Source organism: Megalobrama amblycephala, linkage group LG8 (genome assembly GCF_018812025.1).
Source record: "Megalobrama amblycephala isolate DHTTF-2021 linkage group LG8, ASM1881202v1, whole genome shotgun sequence".
NCBI classification, from domain to species: domain Eukaryota; kingdom Metazoa; phylum Chordata; class Actinopteri; order Cypriniformes; family Xenocyprididae; genus Megalobrama; species Megalobrama amblycephala.
The window spans coordinates 22,899,929-22,911,590 of NC_063051.1; the positions used below are offsets into that span (position 1 = coordinate 22,899,929).

The 11,662-nt window shown below is 39.4% G+C and overlaps 2 protein-coding genes across 2 annotated transcripts; both read left to right on the plus strand.

Annotated features, from left to right (window-relative positions):
- The first annotated feature begins 348 nt into the window (after positions 1 to 348).
- sowahcb (sosondowah ankyrin repeat domain family Cb) lies at positions 349 to 4,696 on the plus strand. The gene has a single exon (XM_048200118.1). The coding sequence runs from the start codon at positions 864 to 866 to the stop codon at positions 2,376 to 2,378; it is 1,515 nt and encodes a 504-aa protein (XP_048056075.1). The 5' UTR covers positions 349 to 863; the 3' UTR covers positions 2,379 to 4,696.
- A 4,868-nt stretch (positions 4,697 to 9,564) lies between these two features.
- Positions 9,565 to 11,554, plus strand: crygm4 (crystallin, gamma M4). Its single transcript, XM_048200943.1, has 3 exons — positions 9,565 to 9,573; positions 10,438 to 10,677; positions 11,279 to 11,554. Exons 1-3 carry the CDS (start codon positions 9,565 to 9,567, stop codon positions 11,552 to 11,554), a joined length of 525 nt encoding a protein of 174 aa, XP_048056900.1.
- The last annotated feature ends 108 nt before the right edge of the window (positions 11,555 to 11,662 follow it).

Sequence of the window (11,662 nt, forward strand, 5' to 3'; positions counted from 1 at the left end):
TATTTCTGCCACTGAATAAAAAAAATTAAACGGGTAATTGCGACTTTTTATATCAATTCGGACTTTTTTCTCGTCAGAATTCCGACTATATATCTTGAAATTCGGACTTTCTCGCGACTGCTAGTTTATATCTCGCTATTCTGACTTTATTTATTTATTTATTTAGCTATTTATTTACCCTTTTCACATTTTCAGGTTTCTCAGAAGCAGAATGAAAGACTACATTAAATGTATTCCCATTTGCTCAAATAGCAAGAAAAACTCCACAATAGTGTTTTCACAACTTTCATGTAATTTGATGCAAATATAATACGAAGTATAGTGTTATAAATGTACATTTAAAAAAAAAAAGAATTAAAGTATAAAAATTATTTACGAAGTTGATGACCTTTAAAACGCGTCATCGCAGTCTGTAAAAAAAGGTCCTTGACTTTTTTTCTTTAGAATTGTGAGATAACCTCGGAATTGCGAGGAAAAAAGATCAGAATTGTGAAATAAAAAGTCAGTTACCTTTCTTAATTTTTATTCGTGACTGAAACAAGCTTCCCATACTTGAAACAAATTGGGAATCTGGTCTTTCACGAAACAATAACAAACATTCGCAAATCCATTCGTTTCATTACAGAGCAGAGGAGGATGCTTTTGAGCAGCGCTCCACCTGCAGGTTAAACCGAGAACTGCCAATCCGGAGCGAGTGAGTGCGGGCGGGGGATGGAAGAGCATCAAGCAGATTAACTGTGGGGGAAAAGGACAGACGCAGCATTGTCTGTTTACATCGATATCATTTATGTAGATTACTGTTAACTAGTGCGTGATAGCTGATTTACAGAGGCAGTATTTCGTAAGCTTAATGAATACACGCGATGGCGACCGAATGCGACCAAGAAGCAGTTTTATATTTCATAAAGGAGAAGGGAGGGCGCGTGAAGAACGTGGATTTAACGGATCATTTTCGAGCGACAATCCCCAAAGATCCTGCGTTAAAACAAGTGGCAAAGGAAGCCTTTAAACGGTATGTAGACAGTGTGGCTTACGTTAAAGAGGAAAATGGCGAGAAATACGTTTGCCTTAAAAAGAAATTTAGGCGTTCAAACGAGAAGAGTGACAGAAATGGTCCAGCCGATGAGCTCAAATCCCATGAAGAATATGAGGCCTCTGCCAGCAAAAGTGGAGTATATGAAGGCATGTTACCTGGCTCAGGTTACGGAACTACAAATGCGGGAGGTGCAAAATCACAGCCGGATATTTCTGTCAAGTTTTCAGTGGGTGTGAACGGCAGAACAGAATCTGACATGGGGAATTCAAGCAGCAGCACGGCGGAGGACAAAACTGGTTTAAGTCTGAAAATAAACCAATCACAGGCGGCAGATAAAAGCCCAAGACCCGAGATATCAGTGAGAGAGAATGAGGGAACTGCGTGTATTTCGGCATGTGAAGCGAAAGACGAATCAAAGGATGAGGCTGGAAAAGAAAACACACCTGGGCAGGTCAATAATTTGACAGATGACTCCATCAGCAACAGCCGGAAGCATTTCGCCCAGGCTTTGGTGAACAGTTCACCGCAGGTTCGTCGCAGCGGAGCTCTGAGAAACTCCGTTTATCTCTCGGGAAAGTGTAGAGACTGCCCGCGGCCTGACGGCGACTATGAGCCTGCGTCGGTGACGCTGGAGCCGCTGGAACACGACTGGATGATGTGCGCGTCTGACGGACACTGGGAGAGTCTCCATCGGTTGCTCGTTAGAGATCCCAGCCTCATAACTAGGAAAGACTTCATTACGGGATTCACCTGTCTGCACTGGGCTGCAAAGCTCGGGAAACACGAACTGATTGTAATGCTTGTCAACTTTGCCACAGAACATCAGATCGCTCTGAACGTCAACGCGCGTTCCAGCGCGGGCTACACACCTCTCCATTTAGCGGCGATGCATAATCACCTCGAGGTCGTCAAATTGTTAGTCGGAGCGTTTGACGCCGATGTGGAGGCTCGAGATTACAACGGAAGAAAAGCGTGCCAGTACCTTAAGAGTGACATTGCGCAAAACATTCTGGACATCGTGGGCGCGTGCGTGGAATCTGACAACGTGGATGTTGGAGATTCGGGTCGCTGGAGATTGTCGAGGGTCATTCAGTCCAATTTCAGACCTCTGAAACCACTAAACCACAACAGCAGCGAAGAGGACGCACGAGACGGCAGCGGCGTGACCAGACAGAAATCTCTCCTCAGGAAATCTTCCTTTACTAAAATGAGACCGAGTCTAAATAAAATCCGCCTCAGGTCGCAGATAGTGCACAGCACTTCTCTCCTAGATAGATTTGAGAAAGATTCAACAGAAGAGCCTCCACACCTCTTAAGACCCAAATCAACCCTTTTTGGGTGACACTAAGAAAAGGTTCTATATGGAACCTTAAAATATTCCTTCAGGCGCTTCACATAGAACCTTTTGGGGGTTCCCATCATGGGATCACTTTATGGATTTAGTTTTAATTAATTTTGATGTAATTCAATTTTATGAATTAAGCAGCTCATAAACATTCATCACTAGAAAAACTGAAATAACGCATTAAACAGTTATAAAGTATTATGCAATAATTTAAGACATTTCTTCTTATATCGAACCTTTTGAGTCAAGAACCCAAGAGTTCTATATAGAACCACACTGAACAGCATTTGCTCACTGGGGGCTTTTTTATATCCTGTTTTGCACAGTATGGATTATGATACTGAATTTTAAAACGGTAAAACATTATGGTGGTCTGATTTATTAAGTGTTAAGCAAGGGATACAATGTAACATTTTTGTCCTTATTACAGGTTTTCATTTTGTTAAAACTGCATTAGAAGAGTAGCACAACTAGGTAGTGTCCTGAACAGTTAAAGGTGCAGTAAGCAATTTCTGAGAAACACTGTTTAAAGTGGATTGGACCGAGCACCAAAACACACTTGTAGCCAGTTAGCAGTAAGGGACATGATTTGCGCATCCTCGTTTCCTTTCCTCGTGTCTTAGCTCCACCCCCTTAGGATGCGAGGGAAGGATACACCTGTGTGTCCTTGCTCATGGCTCCTTAGGAAGTGTCCTCGCTCCTCATTCCTCGCGGTACAATTAGAGAATTGAGATGTCCTTCAAGATGGCGGAGTACGGTCGGTTTCCAGGTCATGGGCTGAAGTACTGAGGAGCAAGGAAACAAAGAAGCATCAATTTTAGTATTGAGAAGCACCCATACATTCATGAAGGGGGAGGTGCCTGTGTTGCATAGCATGTTTGTGAATTTGGGGGCGGAGCTATCAAGATAGGGGTGTGATCCTTTTGGGAAGGGGCATATTTGTTTTGGTGATTTCAAATGTAAGCATTTTGCTTACTGCACCTTTAATGTAAAATTGTGAGATATTCTAAACATATCTATAAGTATTTGTGTATGGGGGGGGGGGTGATTTGTAAAATATATATATTGTTTTTCACAAGAAATACTTTTTGATCCACCAGACAGATCTGATGCTTAGAGGACCTTTTAACAGTTTTTGTGATGTGTTAATAAAACCATCATTGTATCAAACAGTATGATATTTCTTGCACTTTTGATTTTCAGTGGTCTAAAGACTTCACTGTCATGTACTTGCAGGCTTTATTTCGCAGAAGGAAACTGCTTTATAGTGACACACCATTGCTATATTCATTTAAATATAATGAGAAGCCTTGAAATGTGAATACCGGATGCACTGTTTTTGTGATTATTTTAATATGTTTATGATATTCAAGGGTTGCGGAACAATACTTTTTATTTATTTTTTAGTATTTGTATTTCCGATTCAGGGACTTTTGGGCTCAAGACACAAAGAATCAAATTTTCCTTGATGCTTTTTGACATGTAGTGTATTGTACTATAACAACTGTATAGTTTGAAGCTAAACTGCAAGGATGCCTCATTCTGTGTTTTCATTTCATTGTGACATCACTATGGGCCTTTTTGTCATCACAGGGCAACACATTATTGGCTAATTTTACATCATGACCTCCTTGACCCGCCCACGTCTGCCCATGTAGGCAGGGGCGGACTGGCCATCTGTGTGATCTGGAGAATCACAGAACAGCCGGTAATCCAGGACGGCCGGCGGGCCGGCCCACCACCCGCCACACACGCAGTCATCATCTGTTTTTCCCCCCCACTAATCTGTTTCACACTCCAGTACTGTAGGTGGCAGCAATGCACCTTTAAGTTGGATGCCAGCTGCACTGGCCGTGGCCGCCAAGTAACCAGCAAAGACTTTAGCTCAGTGGTCTCAAACTGCCGGCCCGCGGGCCATTTACGGCACGCCTACCACCTCTACCCGGCCCGCAACTTATCTCAAAAATAAAACATAATCCGGCCCGCTAAATTATTATTATTATTATTATTATTATTCTCTAGTTGCTACCTGTCTGATATGCAAAGAAAAAGTCGCCGCTCTAAGGGGTATTCACATATCGCGTCACATAAGCGGCCGCGCCGCATTCTCCTTTCCAATGTGCTTTCGCTCCAGTGGCGACTGCCGTTGCTATGCAACCATGAGCCGCGCTCTCAATCGCTTATATTATGAGCGTGCTTGCCTAAATTACAGTAAAAGCACTCGACTTTAAGTCATGAGCGCCGATTTAAACCACCGAAACGCGTCCGATGCAGCCATTAAACGTTACCGATGCTCAAACGGCATCTTGGACAAATGTGGCCCAGCTGTGTGAGCACAAGCGCTGCCAGGTGTCTGTCAAGAAACAAAGTGTACAAATGTATTCAGGGATTGTAGTTGTTCAGTAGTGTTGTTCAGTGCAAGATTTTAATGTTATTTAAGCATAACATAAAGTAAGGGAAAATACTTCCACTAGATGTTAAAAACTAATAATGTATGTAACAATGAGAGATTTTTATTTTTTTGGCAAAATAAAGTTGATATATAGCTCCAGTTTTTTTGTTTATTTCTGACCCCTCCACGCCACAAGTGTTGCTGGTTTTGTTCCTAAATTACTGATTTTTTATTCCATGCACCTTGTTGGATGTGAGAAGTTGCACCAGACTATTTCAATTAATAGTATTATATTAGTAATAGTATTATATAATTATATTACACTCTGTAACAATGAGAGAGACACTGCTGTTTACATTTAGTATGGTAAATAAGATATTTATAGTATAGGTATAAAAAATATTTTAGTAGGCCTAATGAAATTTGAAGTAGGCTAAATGAGAAATAATGCAAAGGAAAGTAAATTTTCTGAAATGTTGCGCTTTCTTGCGCTTGAAGGATAATATGGCCCTCCTATGAGGTGTCAATCACAGAAACGGCCCCCCGACAATTTGAGTTTGAGACCCCTGCTATATGAGTATTCAAGTTAATCTAATATGCTTTTAACACAACATCTAGTCAACATCAGTGCTATTGCTATAATTTGGATGGTATAGTATCATGAGCCACAATTAAAGTCTTGTGACACTCATGCCAGGCGTAATTGTTGTTGTCGTCGAGTTTCCGCACGCCGATTGCTTTGGGCCGGGCCTAGTCAAAGTCCAGGGCCATTTTTTAGTCCCAGTCCGTCCCTGCATGTAGGTGAAGTGACAAAGGATGGATCACTTATGCAATATGCCAAATAAAAAAAATCTTCCTCTAAACTTTTTTAAAGGGAGTATAATGCCATTTCATGTATTCTGACTTATTTACACTGTTAAAGAGTTGAATTCTCATGCTAAACATGGACAAAGTTTCAAAACATGAGTTACTCTTCCAAATCCTCATAAATCTTTTTTTCGAGTATGGGGCTGTGACATCATAAAGGTTGGAATTACTTGTACGGGCACTTCTCCCAGAAGAGCGTGCTCTCGACCAGAGCGAGAGAGCAAGGCCCCGTCCCAAATGGCACCCTAAACCCTCATGGTCTTCCTCTGAGTCAGCACTTTCACAACATAATGCTGCTTTGACTGCTGGGTAAAGTCCTCTGCGTAGCTCAGTCTTGCGGGCTCAGCACCTCGATGCGCACCTTACGGTCTTGTGGACTTAACGGACACGCGCACGCAGTGGCTGTTGTAAGTCCACAAGACCGAAAGTGTGCCATTTGGGACAGGGCCCAAGAGCACACCCATCAGCATGCGTTTGGCTTTACAGAAGTCATCGGCAGCGCTGCACAGGTCACAGAACTTCACGAAATCAACAATGTCACCAAAGAAGTGTGTTTTTGGTTGTGAGGGAAAGATAACCTTGCTTCCCTAAGAACCCAGCATTAAGTGGAGCTGAGAGTTTTGTGCTCACACATTACATTGATGCGCTCTCAATATTTGTTATTAAAATAACCATAGAAACTGATAGTTGCAATCACTTTTTTATTGGTTAAAATGAATGGAGAATATCTTGTGTTTTTCCGTGGCTGCTCGAGCCCTCAGGATCGGTGCTTATGGTTTCATAAACAAGGCCAAGTTCTATGCTGGATTTACAGATAGAGCGGATCCCGGTCATGAGTCGGAACCGCAGGTGGTGAGTAAAACTGCTTCAAATGTCTGTTTTGTTGGCAATATAACAACATGAACGTAGTGAATTCATAAATTCATTATTTATCATTCACTATACACTATATTCATTATAGTGATTCAAAAGTTATCCAGGGATAATGCAATGGTGTACTGTGTGTGTTTAAATACAGTTGTTTAGCTGACCATCGATAGCTTGCAGATGATCGCTACGCAAAAGCTGCGCGTGTTCGTCACTCTTTAGCTCAACTCACACGGCACGCCTCCAGGCGCTCGGCTGTTTTCGGAAAAGCTCGGTACAGCATATGCATCTTTTATAAATATGATAAAACTAAAGACTTTTTGGAGATTGGTAGAAACTGTGTGTGATACCCCACCTTTAAAAGTATTTTTGAATCCTTACTGATGGATTTATATAATTAAAATCTAAATCTATTTAAATGCTCATTGCCTGAACATTTGAGGAAGCCTTCCAAGTTGAATAACTGGTAAGATATTGGTCTTGCTGATCACATTTGAAGTCTTTCTCATTCTGAGCTCTGAAGTTTAGAAATGCTCTGTTGCAGGTTAGGAAACGCCTGCAGACTGAGATCTTGTACATAGTCAGACCAGGTTGACGTTGGATGACAGAAAGAGAAAAGAATGATGAATTAGTACAGACATGCCACACACTCTGTAACCAGGAAACAGGTAGTAATCCAGCAGATAATCATGTTTTACACAACACGTTTTCTTTGCTTGTGTAATACTGTACACACCCATGTTAAGAAGCCACACAGACTGGTATTCCAAAAATGTACAGATACACCCTGATGAATAACTAATTTGATCTTTCCAACAAGCCCTTTAACAAAACATGTTATTTTAAGATCATTGGCAATCTCAGTGTTCATGGGATCAAAACAGATTTGAAATGGACTGATTTAAGTGTCCGGCCTGAAGAAGCTTGTTTCTCTGCAAATGTGCAAAATGTTTTTATAGTCCTGTCATTTCTGTGCATACTCTTACGGGTCCTTTTTGACTCAGAAGAGGTACTTTTTTAGTACAAAAATAAAACTGGATATGTGTAGTATTAGTTATGACTAATTTTGTATTATTCACTCATGCCTGTGAAATTAATAATTCCCAGGACCAAAGAGAAGCTGATTTCCAAGAGAACCCTTTCCTCAGCAGTGCATCCTCTAGGCTGTAACACTACGTTCAGTTGTATTAGTCTACAGTGCGAGCAGCAGCCTTTAGCTCAGGTTGTTGTGGGATCAGCTGTTTGTGTGTGTTCACTCAGATGGATCAAACTATTTCAGCGCTCTCAGCGCTCCTGTACTCTCTGCTGGCACACGTTTCACCATCATGGGAAAATCTCCCTGAATCATCAGCACAGACACCTTTTGTCCGAGGCCTCAGATCCACAAACACATTTATTTCTCATTTGAATGAGTATCACTGTTCTCAACCTCCTAGAAAGGAGTCATGATATTCAGTATTGTATCACATTTCTAATGGTAAATTATATTTTATACACACACACACACACACACACACACACACACACACACACACACACACACACACACACACACACACACACACACACACACACACACACATTATATATATATATATATAACTTTATAAAATACAATACAGACTGTTTCAAAGCAGCTCCACAGTAATAAACAAGAAAATAACTGCTAGTGCAACACTGCAAAAAATGCTTACAGTGTATTTTTGTCTTATTTCAAGAGCAAATATCTAAAAATTCTTAAATGAAGGTACATTTTGTGTATAAGAAAATGACATAAGATATTTAGTCTTGTTTCCTGGGGGGAAAAAGTGCATTTTGCTTAAAACTAGTAAAATTATCTGCCAACAGGGTAAGAAAAATAATCTTAATGCAAACTGAAAACTAGATTTTTTTTCTTACCCATTGGCAGATCATTTTACTTGTTTTAAGCAAAATGCACTTAATTTAGTTGTTTTTTTTACCCACAGGAAACAAGACTAAATATCTTGTCATTTTTCTTGTATAGAAAATGCATCTTGACTTAAGAATTTTTAGATATTTTGACTGGAAACAAGACAAAAATACCAAGAAAGAAAAGCATTTTTTTTTTTGCAGTGTACAAAATTAATCAATTATGAAACATTGAATTTCAACTTTGAGCAGATATACAGAAGAAAATACTGTTGTAATTCAGCTCAATGTGTGTACAAAGGCAATAGTGTCACTATTCAGCTTAATTTAGTTCAAAGTTGATGCAATTCACTTCAATGACAGTATCAATGTTGCATAGTTCATCAGTTACTAAACAAATTTGATTCAGCTATAAGTATCCCTAATCTGCTCAAATCAATTCAGGTTTTGCTCTCATCTGATATTTAGTGGAGTTAATATTAAATAATAATATATTATGGAATAATAGACTTTTAAACACCCTTAAATATTCTGATAACTGTGCTTGCAGTTCATAACATCCTGCTGCAATCCAGGAAAACTAGCAGGAATGAGTATAGAAATACTTTAAATGCTTAAACTAAATTTTCAAAACATTTTTTGCATTTTGTTGAAATTTTCAATAATTAGTGGGTTTAATGATGGATAAAGGAGTCAGTGTTTAATGTTTTGAATGTCTCACATCTCCCCATTTTTTTCCCCAACAGGTATTAATCTTTAATAATGATTATAGATACAATATATAAATCCCACACACTACTCAGGCTGACAGAAATGTTACTAGTAAAAATATTTTTGTGACAATGAAATTTTTTGAGTAGTGATCAGGATTTATGTTGTTCTTTCATCCCACACAGCTACAAATGATTTGGTTTTGTGAGGCTCTATATTTCTTATTGTGTTGATCATGGACTAAATAGATCATTAAACTTCTAAAAACATTCAGGCACAAACTGCATTTGATGCACAATAGTTTTTGTTGTTGGAAGCCTTTGATAGATGCAGAAATTAACAGAAAAGTTCTCTTGCTTGTTCATCAGCTTTGACTATTTGAATAACAAAAAGCTATAGCAGAGCTTATCAAGTATAAAAGCGGCAGCGGTAGATCATTCCTGCACAGAACCAGCCATGAACAAGGTAAGCACTGCAAACATCTACTGCATTAACCAACACAATGCTATAGAATTCTTCAGGGTACTGCTGCTTCCCAGCTAAGAAATACATGTTCTAAGAATGTTTTGTTAACGTTTCCATCAAGTTATGAAAATGTTATTTCTCAAAGTTCTCTGAATGTTCAAAACGCCCAGTTTTTTTAAATGTTTTTTTTTTTGTGTGTGTGTGTGTGTGGGGTTGCACAATCGTTAAAAAAAAAACCCATTCCATTTTATAATTCTGCAAACATTTTGGGAACGTTACTTTTGAATGTTCTCTGAACATTTTGAAACAATTGTTTCATGCATTCTCTTTTATTAACACTTGAATATGGGTAAGTTTCATCAAGCAACATTTTGAGCAAAAAGTGAAAATCGCGTTTTTGTCAAAGACTTCTTTCTGGAAGGGATTCGGTACGATGATCAAAACACAGATGGAGTAGATCGAGTCCATCAACACCCCCAAAGCTTCAGTTATTTCCTCTTCATGGGTTCAACATTTCATTCAGTAAGGTTAGGCAGTTTTGATTTATATGCTGTTAAATGTCTGATGATCACGTTAGATTACATGTGGGTTAGCAATGCTTCTATTGCTTGTTTCTTCTTCACCCGTGTTTTGATCTGGTGATTCTGTACTCTTTCAGAAGACGCGTACTAGCGCCCTCCACCATATAACAGTGAAAACATGACTACTCTGAAAATGTCATCAATGGCAGGGAACGAGTTAAAGCCCAGATAATTCTGAACAAAAGTTCTATTGACGTTACTGGAAGAACATTTGTTCATAACTTTGAGATATCACTAGAATGTTAGCTGGTTTACTGATAAATTATGTTTGTGCTTCATTTAGATTATCTTCTACGAGGACAGAAACTTCCAGGGTCGGTCTTACGAGACCAGCAATGACTGCCCTGAGCTCAACTCATATTTGAGCCGCTGCAGCTCTTGCCGAGTGGAGAGCGGCTGCTTCATGGTATACGATCGCTCCAATTTCATGGGAAACCAGTATTTTGTGCGTAGAGGCGAGTATTCTGACTGCAAACGACTGGGCTTGAGCGACTCCATTAGATCCTCCCGTATCATCCCTCAGGTATGGCACTCCATTCTTAACTCTAACTCTTATTTATGCATACTGTCACATGATTGCATAACCAATAATTCAAGAGCAGGCTTTCGAATGCAGAAGCATTTTATTAGAACTGTACAGTCTTAGAAGAAAGGGTAAGGGAACCTTAAATGGTTCCGTCAGGCGCTTCATATATATCATATATTTTATTGTAAATTAAATTAAAATTTAAAAAATGTAAATTACCTGTGAAACGTGAAAGTATTATTATATTAAGACTCATTTAAGTATAATTTTCTCCTTGTATACACTATTAAAAATTAAGGTTCTTTATTGACATTTATGGTTCCATGAAGAACTTTTAACATCCAAGGAAACTTTGCATTCCACAAAAGGTTCTTTAAAATGTTAAAACAAAAATGGTTCTTTTAAGAACTGTTCACTGAAATGTTCTTTGGGGGAACCATAAATAGTTCTTCTGTGGCATTGCTGTGAAACCCTTCTTTTGGAAGATTAAGGGTTTTTTCATTTCAAGAAAACTAGGGTTCTATATAGAACTCTTTTTTTCTAAGAGTGGGTTTTTAGAGTGCCTCTCACTAGTCTTTATTTCAAAACCATTGAGCAGCACAGAGGACCCTTCAGGATGAGGATCTACGAGAGAGAGAACTTTGGTGGTATGATGCACGAGCTCACGGATGACTGCGAGTCCATGACGGATCGTTACCGTTTGTCTGAGATGCGGTCCTGTCATGTGATGGATGGCCACTGGCTGCTTTATGAGCAGCCAAACTACAGAGGCAGGATGATGTACCTGAGACCTGGAGAGTACAGGAGCTTCAGAGACATGGGCCTCAGCTTCAGATTCAGCTCCATGCGCAGAATCATGGACCCCTGCAATTAATAATGATGAATCAGGAATGATTTGGATGAAGAATTAAATGACCTTCATAATTACTTACTCTTCATTTTGTTGTGTTTGTTACATTCAAAATGTTCAGTGAAAGGTCTT

Coding starts and splice junctions, on each gene's coding strand:
- sowahcb (XM_048200118.1), top strand. CDS start 864: ATGGCGACCGAATGCGACCAAGAAGCAGTTTTATATTTCATAAAGGAG.
- crygm4 (XM_048200943.1), top strand. Junction 10,678..11,278: donor CCTCCCGTATCATCCCTCAG/GTATGGCACTCC, acceptor ACCATTGAGCAG/CACAGAGGACCCTTCAGGAT.